Genomic DNA, 26,911 nt, shown 5'->3' on the forward strand with positions numbered 1-26,911 from the left:
TTTCGAACGAAGGACTCAGACCTTGGTTGAAATTCTGAGGATCCTCGACATTGGAACAGTCCTTCGACGGACGTCGATGACGTAGCATCCTCGGAATTCTGGCTTCTGAGGATCCTTCCTTGACATTGAGAAACGCCTATAGAATCACTTGTAATGTGATTTAATTGTTTATGACCTTTGACCAATAGGTGACGCTGTTTCCAAATTGATGTCATGAGGTCAGTGTGAGGTGGCAATGACACATACGAAGTTTGGTGTCAGTATGCCAAAGCGTTGCAAAGATACAGCCTCAGAATCAGATTGGCATCATGCCATAAATTTAGTTAGTGTTATTCGAAAACAGTTTGGACGTTTAAAAAAAATTATTTAATAACTTTTTGTTTTTTGCTGACATTTTCACCAAAAAATCAGACCAGTGACCTCGAAGGAGTTCAAAAAAGTAGGTTTTCAAAGAGATTCAAAATGAAGGACAGCAATTTTGACCAAGTATGGCATAATTAGTATGATTGTTCTCAGTATGACTCAAGGAATCTATCAAGACCAGTTTCATTAAAATAAGCGAAGTTAACCAGACATTTTTTGACCACAAGGTGGCGCTGAGTACCTTCAGGGCATGGTGCCGATGACGCATACAGAGTTTCACGATGAACAATGAAGCATTTTACGACAAAATTCAAAGTGGCCAATGCCCAAAATGGTCGACATGAGAAAATTGGATATTATTTGACTATGTATGCTCCACTGAATAACTTATAACGTGAAAAAAGTTACAATGACATGACACGTAGCGAAGTAAGGTGTCCCATACTCGGAATTTGTGCTCTGCATTTCACCGGTCCAAGTGCACACGCACAGTAGTGAGTATTGAACACACAGACACACCGTGAACACACACCCGGAGCAGTAGGCAGCCATTTTGCCGCGGCGCCCAGGGAGCATTGGGGGTTAGGTGCCTTTCTCAAGGGCATCTCAGTTGTGGGTAATGAGGTTGGAAGAGAGCGCTGTTCATGCACTTCCCCCGCCTACATTTCCTGCCAGTACTGAGACTCGAACCCTTCAGGTTACAAGTCCTACTCTCTAACCATTAGACCACAACCACCCCGTGCAGAAATAGCAAAACTAGCCATATTTCATATCTAAGTAGTCTCAGGCAATGGAAAGCACAGACCTCACCTCGGGTGAAATCGCCTCTGGTAGAAATTTGAAATCGCATTCTGGGGGCACTGCTGTACGATCGAAAAGGGCACTTGCACTTTCACGATTACTGGGGCAGGGGCTCAAGCCTCATGGAAAATTATGTCATCGGTGCAATTGAATTGTCTTGAGCCAAGGAATCAGAGAAAAAAAGGTTTTGTTTTTTTAGCCCTTATGGTTCAAAAGCTAGCATAAACATAAGTGCAACTTTGGACAGTTGGTGCCCCTAGAGGGAATTAGACACTCAGATCTGTAGTTAATGTTCAGACTGTCCTCTTTCTGTGTGCCAAATTTCATCATTTTCCCACAAGTGTTTCTATGGGCTGCCATAGACTCGAGCTGAAGAAGAAGAAAAAGGAAGATTAATAATAAGAAGAACACTGACTAATACAATATGTATACCATTGGCCCATAATTAGACTGTTCAAAGCAAAGACTGCGCGTGGATGAGCACGACTCCAGACGTAAATAGTGCGGATGTCAGAATTGGTCAGACTGTGAAGATTTGACCCTAGAACTGTAAGGAATCCACCATTAAGACAATCACTCTTTCATTTTCTTCTCTGCAGGAGTTCTTCGCTCCGTTGTGTGGATAGACCTGGTCTTTCCAAGAAATCACAGTTCAGGAAATGTGAATGAATGGGCCTGTAATGTGAAGAAAGGGACAGTAGTCGGCAGTTCGGCTGAATGCCTTTGGTATAGGCCATTTTTAAAATAGTCATCTTTTCCTCTTTCCATCTCCGGGCATGCCAACAGTCAGCAAAATCTCCCAGCAGCTATTTTGCTGGAAAATTGTAGGCGCTTCAACACTTGCACCTTTATATATCTTTCGTTTTCAGTCCATTACCCTTACTTTAGAACAATTTCTGACTTAAAAAACTATGTTTTTGTCATAATCGATGTATGTAAAATTCTGTCGACTCAGTACAGGTGTAAAGGTAGCCTATTATTGTGATATCTGGTGGTATCTATCTATTCAAAGGTTCCCTGGACCATTCATTTTCTAGCATTTACCAGATTTGACTAAATTAGACAGTTATAAAGAATCTTTTAGATTTATATTTTAAGGTATATACACTAGCGTTCAAAAGTTTGGGGTCTGTAAGGTGTTTTTTTTTTTTAAATAAATTATTTTTATTGTTCATCAAGATTAAATTGCTGCACAAAAAGTGACATTAAAGACTTCTATAATATTATGAAACATTTCTGTTTCAAATAAATGCAGTTCTTTTGAACATTTAAAAGAATATAAAAAAGTTTAACAACATCGAATAATTAAAAAAACAACTTTCCCCCAAAAACTACTGTTTTCAACTGTGATAATACAAGTTTCTTGAGCAGCAAATCAGCATATTAGAATTTGTGATGGATCATGTGACACTGAAGATTGTATTAATGATACTGAAGATTCAGCTTTGCCTTCACAGGAAAGAATTACATCAAATACAATGAAAAAGAAAATTATTATTGTAATACTATTTCACAATATTACAGTTCTACTATATTTTTGATCACATAAATGCAGCCTTGGTGAGCATTTCGAAAACATTTAAAAAATCTTACAGACCCCAAATTTTGTAATGGTAGTATATTTATTTCAGTATCATTACCATAAAGAAGAAAGCACAAATTACAATTTGTTAACATGAGTTATATTATTAAATTAAATTATTAAATATTGTATTTGGTATCATTGATTTTTCCTTTTATTAATCTGGGCTAATTCATGAATAGTTGTTCATTGTTAATTCATGTTTGTCCATAATACATTAACATATGCTAATAAATTGTATTAGTGTATGTAGAAATGAACATTCCAAATTAATAAATGCTGTAAAATAATGTTAAATTAAAATATCAAGTGTTACAGTATTTTACTGACAGCTAAAAATAGGACATGACAGAAAAATAAAAAAATTCTCCATCAAAGTGAGCGATTATTTTCAGCGCAACCCCTCAATCTATTTAAGATTCAACTGCCCGTAACCTGCAAGTGAACTCGAAATAAACTTGGTTTACATTTCTGTCAGATGGTCTCCTCCTTAGTAGGTGATTTTAAACCAAAATTGGCGATTCTAGCCAGTGATGCCCTTGGCCTCTGTGAGTGTGAATCTTTTCTACCTCCTCTCTGTTTTACCTTCTCTGATTTACATCTTATTAGATTGTTGCTGAACTCCAATATGTGGGTAATAGTAGTGTGTGGTTATATATTTCTCATCCACCTCCTCCTCTGCCACTGTCGTCTGTAAAAATAAAACCACTTGGAGTTTTCAGGAGGGCTGCTCTGAAACCGGGACTACAGAGACCCAGCGGTGTTTTGGACCCGCTCCTCGTCCCACTCTGTCCTGATGCAAACCAGATTTATGATTTAAATGATAAAAGAAAAGCCAAGCATGCATCATTTATGAGATGGCAAACACCCTCCGTCATTCCAATTAAAGCTGCAGCACTGAGAACCCGCACAAAAGAAAAAAAACATACATTTTTTAACAAGCTCTTCCTGTATTCCATGTATGCATTAGTAGATATTAGTGAACATTATGTGGATTTGTAAATAGACTGTGCTAATGTGCTGTTTTATTTGTGTGTGAACAAAATGTCCAAACACGGATAGAAGAAACTGAAATCACTTACCAACAGTCCCCACAACAAAATGCCTTAATAAACATCTAAATTAATAATGTCTTAATGAAAAGAGGGTAGGCTTAGTGGATAAAATATCATTAGATCAGTATAAAAACATTGGGTCAATAGAAGTGACTACTATGATTAAAAAATAAATATGTTTGTGTGCACATTTATGCTTTTAATCAGATCATCTCGCTCAGATACAGTGCCACTAACAAATATGCAACCAGGCTTATACACACACACACACACTTGGATGTAAACGACAGACACCCCTAGAGAGCTCAGGCATTTTATTCTGGATCGATGGGTTTACCTTTATCTGGGATTTTATACGATTATGGTCTGAAATATTTATGGCTGTGTGTGTGCTCATGTTTCTGACTTCCAGTGTGATCAAAGTCGCTTCATTAACCTCACCGCTGGGGCCTTTAAAGGACATTTCCCCATTACAAAAATCAAACCATTTTATTTTCATTTGTTGGCAGCAATTGATGTTTCGGACCACTGATTGTTGTGAGCAATATATTCAGACTCAATCAAATAGTGTTTGTTCAGCTTGACAAGTAAATTTTGGGCGTTTTCAAAGGCAGAGGTAAATTTACTCGCTTTCTGCTTCCCTAGTGATGTCAGTTCCTAATAATGATAATGTTGGTCCAAACCTGTTTGACTTTCTTCTGCAGAAAACAAAAAAAGAGAGATATTTTGAAGAATTGCGGAGTCCAAATAGCATTGTATCCCATTGACTTGCATTGTTTCAATGAATAAATCACTAGTTGTGTTTATATATACAGTGAGGAAAATAAGTATTTGAACACCCTGCTATTTTGCAAGTTCTCCCACTTAGAAATCATGGAGGGGTCTGAAATTGTCATCGTAGGTGCATGTCCAATGTGAGAGACATAATCTAAAAAAAATAATCCAGAAATCACAATGTATGATTTTTTAACTATTTATTTGTATGATACAGCTGCAAATAAGTATTTGAACACCTGAGAAAATCAATGTTAATATTTGGTACAGTAGCCTTTGTTTGCAATTACAGAGGTCAAACGTTTCCTGTAGTTTTTCACCAGGTTTGCACACACTGCAGGAGGGATTTTGGCCCACTCCTCCACACAGATCTTCTCTAGATCAGTCAGGTTTCTGGCCTGTCGCTGAGAAACACTGAGTTTGAGCTCCCTCCAAAGATTCTCTATTGGGTTTAGGTCTGGAGACTGGCTAGGCCACGCCAGAACCTTGATATGCTTCTTACAGAACCACTCCTTGGTTATCCTGGCTGTGTGCTTCGGGTCATTGTCATGTTGGAAGACCCAGCCTCGACCCATCTTCAATGCTCTAACTGAGGGAAGGAGGTTGTTCCCCAAAATCTCGCAATACATGGCCCCGGTCATCCTCTCCTTAATACAGTGCAGTCGCCCTGTCCCATGGGCAGAAAAACCCCCCCAAAGCATGATGCTACCACCCCCATGCTTCACAGTAGGGATGGTGTTCTTGGGATGGTACTCATCATTCTTCTTCCTCCAAACACAAAAAGTTCTATTTTGGTCTCATCTGACCAAATTACTTTCTTCCATGACTCCTCTGGATCATCCAAATAGTCATTGGCAAACTTAAGACGGGCCTGGACATGTGCTGGTTTAAGCAGGGGAACCTTCTGTGCCATGCATGATTTCAAACCATGACATCTTAGTGTATTACCAACAGTAACCTTGGAAATGGTGGTTTCCTTTTCAGGTCATTGACCAGCTCCTCCCGTGTAGTTCTGGGCTGATTTCTCACCTTTCTTAGGATCATTGAGACCCCACGAGGTGAGATCTTGCATGGAGCCCCAGTCCGAGGGAGATTGACAGTCATGTTTAGCTTCTTCCATTTTCTAATGATTGCTCCAACAGTGGACCTTTTTTCACCAAGCTGCTTGGCAATTTCCCCGTAGCCCTTTCCAGCCTTGTGGAGGTGTACAATTTTGTCTCTAGTGTCTTTGGACAGCTCTTTGGTCTTGGCCATATTAGTAGTTGGATTCTTACTGATTGTATGGGGTGGACAGGTGTCTTTATGCAACTAACGACCTCAAACAGGTGCATCTAATTTAGGATAATAAATGGAGTGCAGGTGGACATTTTAAAGGCAGACTAACAGGTCTTTGAGGGTCAGAATTCTAGCTGATAGACAGGTGTTCAAATACTTATTTGCAGCTGTATCATACAAATAAATAGTTAAAAAATCATACATTGTGATTTCTGGATTTTTTTTTTTTAGATTTTGTCTCTCACAGTGGGCATGCACCTACGATGACAATTTCAGACCCCTGAAGTGGGAGAACTTGCAAAATAGCAGGGGGTTCAAATACTTATTTTCCTCACTGTATATATATATATATATATATATATATATATATATATATATATATATATATATATATATATATATATAATAAATAATATTAGGGGTGTAACGATACACCTATGCCATGGTTCGGTTCATATCACGGTTTGCGAGCCACGGTTAGTTTCGGTTCTGTTTGCTGTGTGGCAGGGTTCATGGCAAGGCACCAGCAATTATAACACTAGATTCACTTTTAACTTAGCCTAATAATAACAACAACAACAATAATTTAACTTATTAACTGTAGGCTATCTTTATTAACTTTATACATTGGATTCACGTTTTCTTTAGAGCAGTTAGCATACCTGAGTAAACTAAAATAAAAAAATGCCTCCACTGTATAGTCAGAAATAATCTACTCATTTTACCATTTACCATAATGCTTTAAAAAACAAAACAAAAAAAACAAGCACATTTATTTCATAAAAATTGACACACACACACAAGTAATGTCCCACTTTAGCCTACTTAACAAACACATAAATTGTATGAATATGACTAGTACTGATAAATAAACATATAGGCCTATAAGTTAAATATAAATTGCAGTTTTTGTTAATACAATAAAGTAGCCACCTCACTAATGATTTATTGGTACTTTTATTTCATGACTTACGAATTGATGACGTAAACTCATAGTTTCTCTTGTGCTTTATATATGAAGTGATATACAGCGTGCGCCGTTGCACTTGCGCGTTATTGAAGAGTCTGCACTACGAGTACAGTATAGCTGCTGACATGACAGGAAAGCGGTTTTCTGAGGTGAGAGAGAATTTTTTTTTTTTTGTAACAAGCTACGAAAAGAACGATGTTGCTGGGACTCCAAGGTAGCATTTAGCCCACCTGGCTCTCTTTGTCCATCCACCATGCAACTTTAGCGATCACCCAAGTCACGTGACACGCACTTGGAAGACAAAAGTTAGTGTATATTTAGTAAATAATATTATTATAATGATAATTTGTAAAAATACATCTCTTATTAGTTGTTAAAAGTGTACTATTACTATTTAATCAAATGTCAAGAAGAAGAAAAAATATTGTGTGGTATAAAGTGAAGTGAGAGCTGGGCCGGCGCAGCAGGGAGCGGGGCACGTTCGATTCGACATGAGAGATTCGCGGTTCGTACCGTGGGTGGTGTATCGCGGGTTTTCGGTTCGGTTTGAATATCATTACACCCCTAATATGTATGTGTGTGTGTGTGTGTGTGTATATATATATATATATATATATATATATATATATATATATATATATATATATATATATATATATATATATATATATATATATATATATATATATATATAAATATATATACATATATATATATTAGGGGTGTAACGGTACACAAAACTGACGGTTCGGTACGTACCTCGGTTTTGAAGTCACGGTTCGGTACAGCAGTTTTACAAAATTGCTTTTTATTTATTTTTATTAAACAGTGGTTTACTGAAAAAAATTGTGTCTGTCCTTAAATGAATTCAATTATAACTAAACGTTTCTTAAAGATAATGCTGTAAACTATATAGGGAGCCCTTACTTGCACATTATTACTATAATAATAAAGGTTAACAACAGAGCCCAAACTATTAGGCTAAATTCAGCTGATATTAATGTTTAGATATAATAATCAACACTCAAATAACACATTGTGTGCAAACATGTCAACTTCCCATAAGGCATTGACTCCTAAACACGTACACCCTTTCATGGAAACAGTATTCCCTGGTGGCTGTGGCCTCTTTGCACCCTGCCACAAAGCAAAAATGGTTCAAGAATGGTTTGAGGAGCACAACGAGTTTGAGGTGTTGACTTGGCCTCCAAGTTCCCCAGATCTCAATCCAATCGAGCATCTGTGGTAGGGCTGCTCGATTATGGAAAAAATCATAATCACGATTATTTTGGTCAATATTGAAATCACGATTATGTAACACGATTATTTCGCATGACTTTGGGAATGTGTTGCATTTATTAAAAATACACCTTTCAACAATTCAATTGAAATTGTAACATTTGTTGTACTTTTTGAACTATTACAATAAATAATATAACATATATTCAAATCAAAGTATAAAAGTATTCACGTAAAAATGATAACCACAAATAAATAAGATATAGATATAAGGTACAGAAATGTATCAAATGTAAAATAACATTGCATATTTGAGTGCATAAATTTAAGATTAATCCTATTAAACTTACAAAAGCTATTCAATCAAGTGCAGTGAATGATGTCCTTGTCTTTTGTTGTTTGACATTAAACAGACAGCAGTAAAGGCTACTGCCTCTTTAAGACCTAATGATCGGATATGCGTCGTCTTTATCGACTGTATAAAGTTCACTTAAGGCATACAGACTATGTCTGCTAGGATACTCATCAAGTTGGACATGTTGACATACGTTTTGTGTGAGTTTGTCCGTTCAAGAGCAAGACTTGAAAGAGAGCTCAATATTTGCGCGCTGAGAGACGTGTGCGCGCTCTCGGATGAGCACAGAGATACATTTTCTCGCAGCGCGCGCGGCTTCTCATTCGCGTCTTCTGGCACTAAACCCGGGTGATGACGGCGAAAACGACTGGTCATATTCGAAAGTTTACAAAGAGAGAATTATTTGAAAAATATGAGGGGAAAAAAAGGACGTTTACACGGCACCCCTGCTCTCGTCAGTTTTTGTTTCTTTATCAGATTGTCATAGGTCACTCTGTTTAATTTTCAAGTGGTTAAACAAATTTGTGGTGTTCCCTTGCGTTGCAGCCACTACCATGCAGCAAATCTTGCACGTAGCATGTTTCTGCTCGTCGTCCGATTCCTCGAAGCCAAACTGTTCCCAGACAACGGAGTTGGTTTTGCCTTTTTTGCTCACCAAACGCTGCTGTAACTGCCGTACTGTTAACTGTAAGGGCCCTCCTTCTGCCATCTTTACTCGCGCCGAGTTTTTAAATTCCAGCGGATGATATGCACACGAGGCTCACGACCTGAGAGAGATTTGTGGCTTCGGGAGGGGCGGATGAGCGCGTGCGCGTTTCATTCAGAACGCAAGACAAAATAAGAGTGTTCTTGCAAAACTGAACATGGCAAAATAATCGTTTTTTCTCGATTGTACTATTTTGGTGATCGTTGGGAGGCAAAATCGAAATCGAAATTCGATTAATTGCACAGCCCTAATCTGTGGGCCCCACCACACAATGTACAGGTGCCAGATACCACAGCACACCTTCAGGGGTCTAGTAGAGTCCATGCCTCGACGGTTCAGGGCTGTTGTGGCAGCAAAAGTTGGTCCAACACAGTATTAGGTCATAATGTTATTCTGATATATTATATAAATAAAAGTAAAAATAATTATTATTATATTAATATAGCACATATATAGTCTCCTGAGAAAATCCACACTGTTGCAGTTTATGGCAGTGACAAAATACCATTGACTTCAGGTGCACCTCATCACGCCTCCACCGGTGCTCCGTAACGGCCCCTCATCTGACTCCCACTGCTGTCGTTTAGACCGCAGAACTTTAGGGCAGGGTGGCGACTGAAGAAAGCAGGGAGTTGTCGATATGAGTGCAGGCCGCCGTTCCGTGACATACTGCAAAAAAATGTAGTGGACTGTATAATGCTCCTACTGAGTTGCCAGCAGTAGTGGTTCAATAAGCACTGCTCATGAGGTATGTATTAATAATGCAGCACCAAATATTTGAAGAATTACCATGAAAGAGGGTGGAGATGCATGTCTGCGCACACACCTGTAGCTGAATATAGTAAATGCTTTGATGCCATCTGTATGCTGTCTCCTCATTCTGTTCATTTTTCTCTCTCTGTGCTTGTCTGTCCAGAGGAGTTTCACAGATCCGCTTTCTGTCTTTTTCATGCTCTCTTTCTGACACGCACTCACTGCCATGCCAAGAACTCCTGACTGGCCTGTGTTCTGTCATCCGTCCATACATACATGCGTACATACATTGGATCCATCCATTATTACTTCCTTCTTTTTTTCCTTATTTCCCTCTTTACTTAATTTATTCCTTCCTCACAATCGCTGCAGATCAAATAAATTTTTTCTTGTCTAAACAACAGAAATCATGAATGGTAAATATTGGTCAACATAGGCAAATTACTCATTACTGGTCTCTGTGTTTGTACAGAAATGTTCTTGTGTGTTTTAGTTTTTATTTCTCCTCACATTGGGCTTTTTCTGCAAACTAAGGCATGGCAACTTTATTTTTATAGCACATTTACTGCACGCTGGTAATTGAGCTAATTTATTTAGGCTTGTTGTTTAAAAAGAATGCCTTTATAATTTATTTTATATTTGCATTTTTCATTCTTGTTCTGTGTACCATTAAATTTAAATGAATTTTGTGGAGTTAGGGGAACTAAAATACTGTGTATCGCGCTTAGAATATTTGCTTCATTTACCAGTATTTTATTTTTTAATGTAGGTACAGGGCTTGACATTAACACTCGCCAGCCCGACAAATGCGGGTAGATTTCAGCTGTGGCGGGTAAGGCAGCCACTCTCACATAGACACTTTGGCGGGTTGAATATAATTTCAGCCTACAGCCAAATGAAATGGCAAGACCGTTGTATCACAAAATTACAATTCTTTATCGATTAACTTGCAGTTAGTGGGCGGAATCGCGCTGAATGACACACAACAGAAGCGCTTTCTTGCGTGCACTCTCTCTCTGTCGCACGCACGATCAGTTCTCCTTGCGCATTAATAGTCAAATACACGCGCACACAGATGTCAAAATGTTCATCGTGTGGAGTATCTCACATGAACACAGTTACGGCTTAAGTGTATGTAAACAGGGGGGTAATAACTGGATATGTGTCCGAATATTACAACCATGCATTCAGCAGCCCAATTAAATACCTGTCTGTCGTTAATGTTAATCAAACAACTACAGATGTTAAATAAATGTATACATATTAAATAAACCTATTTGCTAATTTGCTTCTTTGTTCTTTTATATAGCCTAACAAAAATAATCCTATTTTTCTCATGTTAGCCTATGCTCAAATTGCCCACTCCTTGCCCACCTGCACATACCAGCTGATATGTAGCCTAGTCTTGATTTGGGTGGTCACTCTGCATTTGAATGTTTTAAAGGGTTTTAAATCTTCTAAATCAAGTAAAATGACTCAAAATCAAGTAATTTAAGCATGCCAAAGTCAACTTTAATCATATAAAATGTCATTTCCAAACAGGAGAATTGTGACCAGTGAAAATGCTGAGTGGCTTGTAACTTTGGAAAAACCATTAGCCACAGTGGCTGGTGAGCAAAAAAAGTTAATGTCAAGCCCTGTGACTTATCTGCTGCGTTTTTTTTTTTCTTCCCTCAATGTAATTTTGACTGGCGTGTCTTATATCTGGAAAATACAGTATATGCTACTTTATAAGTGATTGCTATTTGCAGCTCTTTCTCTCTCGTTTTATTTTCTCTCTCATTTTTCACCTTGCAACGATCAGAAATGGAGTTTCAATCAAGGAGAATGTGGGATTGCTCTTGTCTATCTGTTGGAAGGAGGTGATGAGTAGAATATCTTAACAGCACATTACTGCTCTCTCATATTCACATCTTCATTCCTTTCAAATGAAGAAAAATTCAAATGATTTTTCACAAGCCACATCATTTTTATCATCGGCATGCATTTGAAACATTATAGGCCATGTGCCAGCTCTCTCTCTCCTCCGTCATGCCGTTTTTCGTTTTCTCTTTGTTTCTCTCCCTCTTTATGAAGTGGTTTCTACAGCTGGCCGATCTTTCTTCACAGTTCAGCGCTCGACATTTTAGCTCCGACTCTCTCCATGCTCTTCATTTTTCCCTTCATCCTCTTATTTTCCTCCCTCCCTCCTTCTATCATCCTCTCTCAATTTCTTCGACACACTCTTTCTCTCTGTTTTCACTCTCTCTCTCACACACACACTGCACTTGCTGTTCTTCGACCTTTTAGCTCCGTCTGTGCTGTCTCTAAAGGCTCTCCACATACATCTTGGCTAGAAAGAAGAAAAAGAGTGAAAAACTGCATGAGGCTTTGAGGGGGTGGAGGAGAAATTCACCCTCAAATACACAAGAAAAAAGGAGTCATAATAAGAGTAAATATGTCAAAAATTATAAATTGACATACTGTAGCTGATTATGCATTAGAAGGTTATTTTCTCATTGCTGTTATATTCTGGGTATTGCATCTTTGAGCCTGAATAAAGTGAGTTGTCTTGCAGCTTTATTGCTTGTTGTTTAAGGTTGTGTGTGTTTTGGACGGTGAAGCCAGTGCAGATCCTTGGTGTGGCAGAAGTCATACGGACTGTTCTGAGAAGCATGCTTGGCAACATTAACCATGTCTGTGTTAATTCACTCTCTGCCGATGTTGCTCATTTCAAACTCATTTACTTCTGCTAATAAAATTACCACTAATAATGGCTCAAGTATGGCCCTCAAAGCGGTTTTACTTTCAGATGTACTCTCTATTAAAACATGCTTTTTAATTCAAAATATTACTATATCAATTCCAAATAGTCACACATCTTTCTAATGCTATAAAATATAGGTAAGGGATAATGAATAGTCAGTCATTAGCCACGTTTCCATTGCGATTTGCGACAACTTATGCGATATTTTCTAAATGTTGATTAAAAATTTTCCAATGTTATGCGACTAAAACATTTTTTTCCCTCTCACAATAAGTCATTCCAAAAATCATGGCAACGGATGTTGGTAGGTTTACGTATATCCCAGGCATTATTTTTTATTGAAGACGTAGGTGTGTTATCCAAGCATAAATAGCAAGGAAAGCTCCTTATACTATAACTTATGAGGTATTTCTGGGTGTTTCTCCCTACGATCTGCTTAAGGTCTTGATAAATTGTTGGTATTACTTTGTTGTTTACAATCCGGTATTCGCATAATTATTTTGTCTTTTGTGAGTTTAGTAAAGAACTGTCTCATCTTCTGTCCAAACATACCACGTCATCTTTAAAGAATGATCGACTTAAATTGCAGTTTCGCGAAATATTCCTTTTTCGAATTGCCTGAAAAACAACTTTATGCAAGCATAAAACCTTTTTTTTGCGATATATGAGAATCTTTCGCAAAATGACGCGTTTCCATCTGGCATATTTTCAATTCGCAATTTGACGGGTAATGGTAACACGTCTATTGTCAAAAATTAAAACCCATTAACAAAGCCAATAAAAAAAATAAAGGGACCTGAAACATTGATTTTATTTGAAATTATTTTATTATGAGCGAAGTAAGAGACCAGAAGAGGGTCAAGACAATAACCATGAAAATATGGTCTTGATTGTGTTTTTAAGGTGTTGGTCTTGTCTTGCAATCTGGACTCGGCCATTACTCTGACTCAGCCCTCTTCTGCTCTCTGTCTTCACACTGAGTTCACACTGCACGATTTTAGGCCCGATGTTAATAAATGCCTGAAATCATAGGCAAATCGGTGCTCGTTCACATGTGACAATCACGCAAATTATCAAAGACTCGATTTGAGAGAATCCTGCTGTGTGAAATGTGTTCTGACTGAAAATTACATTGGCGATGACCTACAGCCAATGAGAGAGCAAGATACAGGGCAGCAGGAGGTTATAGACCAGAATATCAGTGTTTTAATAGATACAAACAGAAACACAGCACAAACATTTGCTTGACCAGCCGCAACAGCAGCACATTGCAAAATTATTTATTGACCTCCAACTCTCTTTGCAGAACACAATTCTTGCTCCCCGCATTTCCCCAACCTTTTCCTCCTCCATAATCTTTTTTTTTCTTCTCCTTTTTGCTGCAAATCAGTGCACAGACAATTTGGATTGAATGCTACCCCAGATAGTCATGCAGTGTGAAAAGAACAGTGATCTGACGACGTTGAAAATCGTGCAGTCTGAATTCTATGGCAAGCAGTTTTTACTTTTATTCATTCACAGGATATGAATTCTTGATATCAACAATTAAATTTTTTCTCGTTAAAATGCTCATTCTTGATATCAACAATTCAATTTCAACTTGGGGATGCACCGAAATGAAAATTCTTGGCCGAAGCCGAATACGAAATTTTTTTTTTCATTTATTTTGCCGATTTTTTCACCATTACATAAATTAAATAGTAAAAAGTAGCTTTTTACTATTTTGTCTTGCTCTTTTCTTTTTTCTTTTTAAATAAATTACAAAACTACAATTAAAAAATATAACAAAAATTAGCATTCCAGCAGACATTATACAAACAAAGCACAATATAACTTAAAATAAATGAAAAAAATATAAATATATTTTTATTTGGCCATCGTATGCCATATTATCTTATCTTTGGCCTAGTATGCCTACAGGTATCATAATCAAATCACTGAGGGTGCTTCTGAAATCACTGAGGACGCTCTATTAAAGTCCAGATGTAGGCTAAGCAACGGCTCCACCACAGCAGTGAGTGTACAGTCAGACATTTAAGATTATTTAGAAAAACAAATATTTTTCTATTAATCTATTAGTCTGCCTTTGCATTGCTTTAATGCGTTACTATTTCACTGTCACTTCCGAAACTTTGCACCGTGAAATTGCCCATGAATCCTTCCCAGATAGCAATGAGTCGGCGGACCACCGGCGGTGATCCGGCGGCTGTAGAAGCGTCAGAATTGCGTAATCGCAAACACGTTTGACGGCGCACCGCCGGCGGCAACCGCTTTTTAAAAGCGGCAGCCGGCTTCCTACCGCCTTCGTACCGCCGCCGGCCCGCAGGCAAACCGCCGTTCCGCCGCCTTTATACCAGAAGGCGGCCCGGCGGAGGCAAACGCTTTTTTCGAACGATCTGCCTCCGCTTATTGTGTAATAAATAATATATATATTTATTTATTATTCATATATTTGTAACATGCAGTTTATGATGGATAATAATTGAACAAACCAGATAAATTCCCATTTGGCATTTTTATTCCACATTTCAAAGTACATTAACTGTCAATGATACAAGATAATATAAATTAAATATAACAGACAATAAATAAGCTTAAATAGGCCTATAAATAACAAAAAACATTTTTACTAAAGAACCTGCATGTTTCCAATTAAATTTTGGTTTAAAAAAAAAAAAAAAACAGCCTTACAAGCAAATTATAACACTTACAATATTTGTTAATAACAAATAGGTCAGCTCTGGGATGAAAAGAATTACCATTAAATATTATATCAAATAATGAGGATATTTGGTACCAAAGAATGTGCAGGATACCAAATAAATCGAGGTATAACATCACATTTAACAAGCCACTTCTAACAATAGCATAAATGGTAATAATTTAGAGTAAAGCTCTGGAGAAGAATAGAACAGTAGTAGAACAGAACATTATAACAAGCCTGACTATGGGTTCTCCGGTTTTCCCCGACCTCCAGAATGAGGCAGCGCAAATTGGCTTATCTTCAGTGATTTCTTGTGCGCCTATATAAAGGACAAACAACCTCGCCATCCCATATCTATCCAAGGAGCTGCCTTCAAGGCAGGGTCACAGGGAATAAAAAAAAAAGTAATTTCCACAGTGAACAGTGTGGATTGGGTGAGTGTAGCCTGAAACTTCTGGCTTCTTTAGGGGTCTTGATGTTACTGACTGCAGGATAAAGAAAGGGTTCCAGGTGTCAGTAGTCAGCCTAGGTGTAAGAGGTCGGCTGTGGGTCCCTCTCAGCTGTGCGGCGTCTTTTTCCACCTTCACGATCAGATGCTCCTTTCAGGTAACGCATAACGTTAACCTGGACCGCCTCATCAGTGGCATCCTGGGTTGCCGGGTTCTTCCGGATGGCTCCTGTAGAAAATACAGATCTGTCATTCCATGTGAATGTCATAAGGCCACACACATCTACTTAAATATATAACAAATTTATATATTTATATATATATTACTTTGAACAATGGTCTTCAGGAACATGTCTCTAAAACATGCTTTATCCCCTACACCCGTCCAGGTTGTATTAATGGAAAGGTGATTAGAGAAGATACTCTAGCAGGGGTCTCCACACTCGGTCCTGGAGGGCCGCTGTCCTGCAGAGTTTAGCTCCAACCCCAATTAAACACACCTGAACCAGCTAATCAATGTCTAACTAGGGCCTTGTAAGACACTGATTAGCTGGTTCAGGTGTGTTTATTTGAGGTTGGAGCTAAACTCTGCAGGACAGTGGCCCTCCAGGACCGAGTGTGGAGACCCCTGCTCTAAAGCATTCGCCACACGGTTGTCTTTAGGTCCCTCCCACATTTGATTGCCAAAAACCGAAGCTGAAAATACAAAAAAGTGTTACAAATTACATATCTCTGAAGCTTCTCATACATAAATATAAAAATGTGACAGGCTGTGATTTAGACTGTAGAATATGCAGTGTACAATCTTAAATTTTACTTTTTAGATTACCCTACAGCATTATAAACAAAATCAGCACACTTACTGGAGCTCTTTATCCTGCCTCAAACTGTTGTCAAGCAACGCCAAATGGGTTGTCGAGGGGGAGTAACAGACCCCCTGGCAGGGATAACTCTCCAAAAGACACATTGGCACTGAAATGTTGCAGCATAGTGTCCATTTTGTTGTCCATGCTACGCACAACATCGCCAAACTCTCCAAGACGTCGCAGCATTAGGGTCTGATCTGCACCTACAGGGGTTCACAGAATAAAAGAATAAAGCAGTCAGTCCTGGTCCCTCAACTACTAAACTATGACATTTACAACTAGGTCTACTACATGTACAGGTGGCCCCAGTGGGAATTAAACCAACAACCACAGGTGTTGTTTGCAAGTTGTACCTGATTGCCCAGTACGAGCAAACGTCGTCAACATTGTCCCAACTTGCTTCACCTGCTCATGAAGTGAGCCGCTGTCATCCGAAGCTACAAAATGAAAGGCATTTGGTAATTTTGGACCTACATCACAGTCAAAAAAGTAAAATTTAAGAAAGAGTGCATGTTCTCACCTGCTCGTGCATTGCTTTCCCTCAGGGCTTGGTTCTCATTCTGGAAATCTACATAAAAAATATTTTATTTTAATTATATATATATATATATATATATATATATATATATATATATATATATATATATATATATATATATATATATATATATATATATATATAAATAAAACAACAACTACAGGCACAATTTTCCATACTGTTAAAGTTTCCAACATCTGCAATTTCCTGTTTGTCCATCTCAACTCCTTTCAATATTCTTCTCCTTATAGCCCAGTAACTAGACATTGTGACTAACAATTTATTTACCTTGAAAGCCGAAACGATTGTCCAATAGTAGGTCTCTTGGATGAAGATAACCGATTGTGCTCTGGTCAAGGTATCTGCAAGAAAATGTGAACAAAACCGCATTGTTAACGTTAAATACAGAATATACAGTAGCTATGCTGTGGGGGGAAAAACTGGTCAGCCAAATGTGGAACAGTAAAATGTATTCATTCAGTGTAGTGATTCAAGAAAACTGCATTGTCCTCAAACATAATAAGTACAGCAGTTCAGAGAAATAACTCATAAATGACCTTAAATGCTAGAAGAAAAGTAGCAACACAGCACATGTTAGCTAACACTTGCTAAAACTGACCTAGCAGCATGCTTGTTCGGACTAACAAAATAATTTAAATAACCTATATACATCATTCTGTTTTGTTAGAAAACACCAAAAGTTAAACTTAAGTCTTTCTAGATGTAAAGCTTTGGCTAACTTACCTACAGTAGCTAGATACATTTTAACATGTAGAACATGCTTGAACTCAGTGTGTAAAAAAGGCGAAACAGCACGTGTTAGCTAACACTGTGTATAGGGCTCGGGCGTTGCGTTGCATTCTGGGACGTGGCGGCCATGTTGATGGCCTCGCGAATGTAAACATACAGCAAATCGAACGAGGAGAAGCAGAGTTGGGAGAAAGAAAAACTATGTTAAAATCCCGAAAAGGATGTGGAATTTACCGAGATACGTTAAATAGGGAAGCCAGGGACCGGTATATGGACAAAATTGGAACTATTAACGGTTTGGATTTATATGAAATTTGCAGTTCACAAATGGATGGGTTCAGGAGCTGCAGACCATGAAGCCTATGTAACGTTAACCTTTTATCTTGAAGCATTCTGCACCGTTCTGTGTTCTCGGGTTGCACTACTTGCAAATAAACACTGAAAAATATCTGATTGTGTGACACTTCTTGCTTTTGCACATTATACGGTTATTGCGATTGTGTGACACTTCTTGCATTTGCACATTATATTGATTTAAGTATATTTATTTTGAAGATTGTGGGTATGGATGCAACAGACACTTATGGCTGTATTTAATGCACATTTATTTTATTTCAACGCTAGGGCTCATGTTTGTCAGAGCACAACATACAGACACAATCTTATAGAGGAATGTCATGTCTTCGTCCTTGCTTGGCAACACCATGTGAATCGGTACTTTATCTGACAAAATAGTGTACTTGTTGCGGACGGTTACAATCACCCTTTCCACGTGAATTCGGAGGTGGGCATTTTTTCTTGTGCTCCCCACATCTCTTGCATCCAGCTGACAGCGTCCTTTTGTGAAAGCAGGGATCTTTACCTCGGCACACATAAGTCCCACACACTGTCCTTTATGTCAAAGCCGCGATCAGCCAACACCATATCCCCAGGTAACAGTTTGTCTTACAGCCGCGATCCAAGCGAGCATACTTGGTCTCCGTGGTTGCGTCTCCAAGCAGGAAAGCGGTGGAAAGTTAATCCATTTTCGAACTTTTTCCCATGGCGATTATGTGATCTAGTGTTACACCCCACAATGCAGCAACGGTTTACCATGGTTTCCAATAATAACGCCAAATTAAGACACACGACTGAGAGGGAGCACGTCTATAAACAGTGCGCAGTAGTCCGAGTAGCAGCAAATGAGGCCATCAACATGGCCGCCACGCAAAGTAATGACGTCATACGCCCGAGCCCTATAGTGCACTATATCAGCGTGCGTGTCTGAACAAACTAATTAAAACAACCTACCGGTATATACATCAAAAATGAACATAATATTGTGTGACACAAAAAGGAAACATGTACTTACTTAAACGCTCGTAGTCGAGGATATTTTCTGATCTCCTCTCTTCAAATACTAAAACCATGTGATGAGCGGCAGCTGTTGGTAAATCTGTATGTTTTACCGGTTTGTCTTCCGCCTTTTTTAGGTATACTGCCCCTCTCGGCCGGTGGAGGTACTTCTCTGTTTTTTTTTTATTTTTTATTTTTTTAAATTAGTACATGTATAGACAAGTACAATACAAAAAGTACAATGAGAGAAAAATAAAAATAATAAAGCATTGTGGTACAGTTCCGAATATGTAGAACAAAGAATAACAACAAATGTAACACTGTATATAAAATAAATAATAAAAATAAGAATTCTGAGATAGAAAATACTTTATAATATTAAGGCAGTCACATGAAATTGAAAAGCTTTCAGGTTTCTGTTTTTGTAAGCTTTTTGTTTTGCGACCTCATGTTTGAGAGGGTTTCAAATATTGTAAAAATCAGCTTTATAAGAGGTAATATTAGAGGGCTTCTTTTGAGTTATTCTTGTCTTATGAATGTAGAATTTTTCCTAAATAATTAATAATATATTTTTGTTTTTCAGAAAAATATGGGTTTTGAAAACAAAGTAAAATGTCATGAAGTTAGTTCTAATTTTTTGTCATGTCTATTTTAAAGTCAGTCCAAAAAGAAATAGAAAAAAGGGCAATACAAAAATAAGTGTTATCCTAAAATGAACTTTCAAACTTTCTTAACCCTCCTATTATGCTAAAAAAAAAAAAAAAAAATATTACATCCATTATGGGTCAAATTGACCAACACTGTTTAAACACACTCGACATGCAAATAATCAAGTGAAAATTTAAATGTAATTTCCTAAACCTAACCTTATCATGGAATCAAGAGTCAAGAATCTGTTATAAACCCTAATGGCTTTGGAGCAAAAAAAACTAATATTTGATATAATTCACATATAGGCTATTATGATTTTATAATCGCTTCAAATGTGAGAACTAGTTAAAATGCTGTCAGTTCCACTCTATTTCCCAACAAGCCAAACATAGCCAACGTGGCTGGTCGAATTTGAGAGTAGAAATCCTTGTATTTCACAGCGGCTTGCCGCCAGCCGGCCGCGGTCCATTAGGCGGAGGCAACCGCCAGAGAAAATGAAGCCGGCGGCCCGCCGGCTAGTCGGCCGCGGCATCTCGCAAGAAATGGGAGTGACGTATTCGGCGGCAAACGTTTCATCACCGCCAGCGGGACGCACCTATAGCCGACAGCTTAGGGCCGGCGGCAAAAAGAAGCCGTGCCGATATTTTTTGCTATCTGGGTTTTTGCAACATGAAAAACAATAGTTTTATTAAATGGAATATATAGACTGTAGACTCGAAAGCGAACCAAGGCTGCTCCATTTACGATCATTAAATGCTGTCACTATGTCAGTTCACAGCAATCTTATGAAGTACAAAGTTCAATGAAGCTGCTAACAATGCTCAATAAATATCTTACTTGCGTCTATTCGTGTCTACACTTTGTTTGTTTGTTCGTGAGGGGTTTTGCGAGCCTGTCACCGCTGCAGAAACACGTTGTAAATGGATACATTTGACGTTCTACAGACACAAATATGCACTGGAGCATTTGCCAATATACAGTATCAACCGAGGGTGATCTTGCTTGCATTTAAGGGTGCTTAGACATTGTCTGCAAACGGCCATTTTTGCATCTCAGGCACTATAATGCTTCTACACTTTCGACATGTTTGCTGCATTTAGAAGCGTGTGCACCTCTCTCTCACGTGCACTAGTTGCTATATTTTATCGCGTCATCTAAAACGTCATTGTTCGGTTAAATTTATCCGAAGTCTTTTCACTTAGTCAAATAATTTTGGTTGCCAAACAATCAGTGCATCCCTAGTTAAAACGAATTCTTGATATCATTAATTGTATTTTCACGAGTGAAATGTCACTATAGGCTTCCATTCAAATTCAGTTGTTAATATCAGGAATGTAATTCTTGATATCAACAATTGAATTGCCGCTAGTGACAATTTCTGATATCATGAATGTGATTTGTTACTAGTAAGCAAGCCATTTTAGATATCTGAAATTATATTAATATCAAGAATTCAATTCCTGATATCAACAATTGAATTTGAATGGCAGCCCATGGTGACATTTCACTAGTGAAAATACAATTCCTGATATCAACAATGAATTTGAATGGCTGCCCATGGTGACATTTCACTAGTGAAAATACAATTACTGATATAAAGAATTAGCATGTTAACTAGTTGAAATTGAATTGTTAATATCAAGATTTAGCATTTTAACTAGTGAAAATTTCATTATTGATATCAAGAATTCATATCCTGTGAATGAATAAAAGTCAAACGGCTTGCCATAGAATAGAACTCTCCATTAGACTCGAATGAACTGGACTCCAACACTGGAGTGACATGAGGACAGTTGTAGATAATTTAGAACAGGGTCAGTCACCCATGCTTCATGAATCATCCATCACACATGAATGATTAAAAACAGCTTTTAAAGTTCTGACCAGTGTAAATGTGCGTCATGTATCCTAGAGTTAATAATGAAACTGGACTGGTTTCTCACAGAATCACACACAGATGATAACCAGGCGTGAGGGGATGAATGTGGCTGAGATCATTGAAATTGTGTGTAATTGTAGTCTCCGTATTCCTTCGGCAACTCTGATTGCCTACCTTCTCTCTTTCTCTCTCGGTTACTCTACTTTTCCCTACTTTTCTACTTTTCTTATATAGAGAAAGAAATGTGTGTGTTTTAGATCACTGTCAACCTGAAACACCTTTGTGTGAGGTCAGTACAGTACATGCAAACTGCATTTGAGTATTTTATATCCACTATTAACGTCACGTCACATTTAATATGAGAACACGCGCACACACACGCAGTCAAACAGCATCATATCTCTTGGCTTTGGCTTGCCTTTAATCAAATTTAGCACATAATTGATTTTCCAGTGTGCTGACTCTTACAGTACTGCTCCTCTGTGTTCTCCACCTCTAAAGCCGGTAGTTGAATAATTTATGCTGAAAAGGCGAGAGCGGTCCTCCTGGTCTTTCTGAGCAGGCTGGGGGTCGCAGAAGGGTGGGACATCTCTCTCTCTGAGCTCATTTATATCGCATGTGACCTCCTTCAGACATGCAAGTGCAACATGGCCACTAGATAACACAGATAAAGATAATATAGTGTTCCCAGGGGAAAGGCAAGGCGTGAGTCTCTGAGCTCCATTCTGAGGTGGAAAGATGTAGTCCGTTTGTCTTAACAACTTAACATGTCCTGCAGGCTTTTTGGTTTGATTTTTTTTTTTACTGTATTTTTTCTAATATTGTCTCAGATGTGTTCATAATAGAGTAAGGTTAATTAATTAATAGGTAAATTAATATTTTTATATATATTGGAATATAATGATGCTTTTTAGAAAGAGTTCTACAGTTTAATTCAACATTGCAAGCCTCATAGTCTGTCTATTTTATTACAAAAATAATTTAATACTCCAATTTCTACAATTATCCACATTTGAATCATCAATAAATTGTGGTTACAGGGTTGACATTTTAAGATTTCATAGAATAGTTTGACATAAATGGGTAAAATATCATAGTAACTACTGTTGTCAAAAGTACCGACCGCAATACCAAGTCGGTACTGAAATTTAAAAAATGTGACGCTTTGAGCGCCGTTGAGCGGAATCGTAAACACCTCTGACTGGCCATTGTGCTCACGCGCTCATCGGATGTGTCTGTGATTGGCTACAATGATCAACGCACGGGAGCGTTTGAAAGCACACGGAGGTATTTGAAAACAGGAGCGTTTGAAAGCACAAGCAGGCGTCGACCAGTGGACCGGTAGGCCTGCATTCAAACGCTCCTGTGTGTATCTGTGTAAGCACTCTGTGAAAAGCGTCATTGATGTTTATTTATACCATGTTTTTGAAGCGCTGGTCATTGTAGCCAATCACAGAGATATTTGATGAGCGTGTGAGCACGATGGGCAATCAGAGCTGTTTACGATTCCGCTCAACAGCGCTCAAAGCGTCACATTTTTTAAATTTCAGTACCAACTTGGTATCACGGTCTGTACTTTTGACAACACTGATCTTTTATGCTCACTAAGGCTGAATTGATTTGATCAAAAATACAGAAAAGGTAGTGATATTGTGTTCTCTACTTGAATATATTTTAAAATGTAATTTATTCCTGTGATGGCAAAGCAGCCTAGCCTGGATGCCAGCCGAACTTTATACGATGATGGACAGATTATCATCAGTAACGTAATCATCCACGTCACCAAAGAGCGCTTGGGTTGAATTTGTTTACTAAACGGAGAACTTGTTCGTATATGCATTCACCTTTACTATTTCTCTCAAAAATGATGATCGTGTTGGTAAGTACTCTGTGTATCCTTAAATTATTTTTACAACACTGGCAAAGATCGTTTACACTCATCTTCTTCTTCTACTTCTTCCAGCATGCGTGCAGTTGAGTTCTGTTGACAACTATGCGTCGCTCAACATACGTCACTTACTCGGTTACTCTGATTGGTTGTAGGTCTATCCAGTTGAGTGCAGAAACATTTTCTTTCCTGGTTGAAAAACGTCCCATAATCACAGCCCAATGGAGCAGTATCATACTCATATTCTGACTAGAATATGATGACGTCAGGTTAAAAGCAGCCATTACGCCAGTCTTCAGTGTCACATGATCTTTTAGAAATCATTCTAATATGCTGATTTGGTGGAAACCGTGATGCAGTTTTTGATGAAAGTTCAAAAGAACTGAATTTTTTTGTAACAGTATTTACTGACATTTTTGAGTGGTAGTGTTGTTATACAATACATTTGAAATAAAATATATAATAAAGAGTGTAAATTTATTTGAAATATATATGTATTTTTTAATACATCAAGAGGATGTTGTAAAAACAAGGCTGAAAACTGGCATGTTTATGAGAAAAACAAAAAACTAAATAAAGTCAGGACTTTTGTTGTGTTGGAAAAATGTCCATATTAAAATGATAGTTTAGATAGATATAGCAATTACTTGTTTGTATATGGTGGAAGATACAATATATTGTGTGGTGTTTGTGTGAAGTGGGAGGTTTGCTCACACACAGATTGTTTGTCGCACTGGAGTGTTTATTGAAATTGATTTTTTTTCCCTCCCTCTTATGGCTTGTTTTTCTCTTTTCTTTCTCTCTTTCTCTCTGTAGGTGACTGAGGAGGTTTGTGACTCTGAGCTCCTGTCTCTGCTGTTGAATGCTGGGATGTTGATCAATTGTGTGGATACAGCTCTGTATTCTTCGCTGGTCTCTCACATGCTGGCTCAGGGGGTTTGGGATGTGGAGAAGGCCGCTCGTGACCTCCACCAGGCCGGCCACAGTGCTCAGGCCGGGTCCTTGCTCCTGTCCTACCGAGGATCCCACCCAGGACAGTTGACTTTCAATACCGCCCTCGCTGTCATTAGAAAATGGCTTTGAGGAGAATGTGTGGTACAGACTGACACGGAGGGGATATGTAAAGATTTTTTGGAGACGAATCGTTCAATAAAGGAAAGTAGTCAATTAATTCAATTAGTCGAATATAAAAGGGACATTGGCAGCAAATCCAGATCACAAATATCAGTTATAATTAGCCTATTCAGATATTGTTTGTTCAGGATTTCTTCCCGTTGGCAAAGGACTCAAATCACCCATTTCTCTCTCTCTTCTCTCTCTCGTTCTCTCACTCTCTCGCTGTCGGTTTCTCTCTCATGAGTGAAGCTCGGTGACACGGGTGTAATTACATTACTTTGGCTGTTTGGTCACGCTAGCCTGCGCTAATAATCATTACGGGCCGGAGTCGGAATTGAAAACGCTGCATGTGTGCTGACAGAGTGTTTTGCACGTGTATGTATGTGCGGCTTCACGGTTGATCGTTTCCACACACAACTTTTTGCTCTTTTCTTTTGTAGGGTTATTAATTATTTTTTGAAGAAAACATATTAGGCCTTCAGGCACACTATCGCCATGTGATTGTTTTAACACGGACGCAGTATAACCTGTGTTGGGTAGCTGAACAGTAATGTGACTTATCTGTGGATTTTAATGTATCAGGAGTGCTCAATAAAAAAAGCATTTTGCTTTATCTCACAAAAACTGTTTTTTCTTTTTCTTTTCTATAACTAGTTTGGTGTACTGTACATTTTGGGCAATGACGCATTAGGCCTGACAGTATAAAAAATTCTTAAGATAAATGTGAATAGGTAATATGAGAGCACCCATCCATGGGTTTAATACAAATAATACAAATCTCTTTTTAATATATCATTATACTTGGCTGTAATATCTCACATGATACCCAGAGCAAGTTATGAGCTACAATTGCATTAAAAATGTGTTTTCAGACTTTTTAGAACACCACTATTATTATTAGTGGTGCTTGCTAAGGCAAGTATAACTGATACCATTTCTCATGCTCATTTTAGCAAACTCCTAACCCTAATAAAGTATTAAACTCTGCTGCCCGACTTGACCCACACCGTCTGTCCAACAAACATGAATTGGTACTGCAAATTGTGTGAAGAGAGCACATGTGAAGCAAGAACACAAATTATATAGATACATGACTTACTCAAGAGACAACCTTATTTGTGTGGTGTTGTTTTTGCTAAATGCATTCTGCTAGTTTTGGTGTCTGCTAAGTGAATAAATGTATGTGTAAATACTCTTCATCAGACCTGAATCTGTGCGGCTTGTTAAAAAGAGATTACTTTAACTGTTATTTTTACATACTAAAACCCACTTTAAAAACTGCATATCAACATCCTGGCAGCCTCCATAGCCAAAGACTATATATATACCAAGATAGTTCTCTCTTATTACAACGAATGGGAGAAACTGCAATAACACACAATATGGTGGTCCTGGCTTTTAATTAAAAGAGCAAATTGCCAATTAATAAAGTCATACCGTCACTGCAGTTGCCATTAGAAGCTTCGGTTCCCATACAAACGCAGTGTCTTGAGATGTGCACTTGGCTGGACAAACATGAAATGTACTTTGTTGTTGTTGTTTGAGCATTTATGGGATAGTATCTTGTTGCTGATTGTTGAAATATGTTATTTAAAAGGATAGTTCACCCTAAAATAAAAATGAAGTCATCATTTACTCACCCTGGTGTTGTTTTAATGTAGTATGCCATTCTTTCTTTTATGGACCACAAAAGGAGTCTCTCTCATCCATATAATGGTATAATGGCCGTGAATAGCATCAAACTTTTTAAAAAGGTGCAGAAGTATCACAGAATGATCCCATTTGACACGTGTCATATATTCCTAGTGTTCTGGTGGTATACGATAGGGTTTAGTGGTAAATGTATTTTATTTAAGACCATGGCCATTGGTCTTCTCTGCACAGCTGCACAATGTGCATGTTCGTGAGACTATTAGCACTGCGGTTCACTCCGTCTAGCCCAGAAAAAGTTGTGAGAAATCAAGATTAACAAAACAACATGAAATACAACCCATGTTCGTTGAATGCAGTGCTAAGAGTCTCACGAACATGCATGTCATGCAGCTGTGTAAAGAAGACCAGCGGCTTCAATTTAAAATTATACATTAATAAGTTTTGTTTTTCACCAAACCCTATCG

The 26,911-nt window shown here is 38.1% G+C and overlaps 1 protein-coding gene and 1 long non-coding RNA gene across 3 annotated transcripts in view; one reads left to right on the top strand and one right to left on the bottom strand.

Annotated features, from left to right (window-relative positions):
- Nucleotides 1–26,424, top strand: part of nbas (NBAS subunit of NRZ tethering complex) — a 262,104-nt gene extending 235,680 nt beyond the window's left edge. The window contains exon 52 of the mRNA XM_079831768.1: nucleotides 24,495–26,424. Within this exon, the coding sequence (XP_079687894.1) occupies nucleotides 24,495–24,761 (267 nt within the window). The 3' untranslated portion in view covers nucleotides 24,762–26,424. The remainder of the gene's footprint in view (nucleotides 1–24,494) is intronic.
- On the bottom strand, nucleotides 15,117–19,366 carry LOC307135383. 2 transcript variants are annotated; one of them, XR_013817672.1, is made up of 7 exons: nucleotides 19,277–19,366; nucleotides 17,464–17,537; nucleotides 17,158–17,205; nucleotides 16,991–17,074; nucleotides 16,635–16,840; nucleotides 16,099–16,467; nucleotides 15,117–16,000 (listed from the first exon to the last, which is right to left on the bottom strand). It is a non-coding gene; the product is annotated as an uncharacterized lncRNA (long non-coding RNA). The 2 variants fall into 2 exon arrangements; XR_013817673.1 differs by lacking the exon at nucleotides 19,277–19,366 and having other exon boundaries at nucleotides 17,464–17,603.
- Nucleotides 26,425–26,911: the final 487 nt, after the last annotated feature.

This window comes from Gobio gobio, assembly GCF_949357685.1.
Source record: "Gobio gobio genome assembly, chromosome: 12".
NCBI classification, from domain to species: domain Eukaryota; kingdom Metazoa; phylum Chordata; class Actinopteri; order Cypriniformes; family Gobionidae; genus Gobio; species Gobio gobio.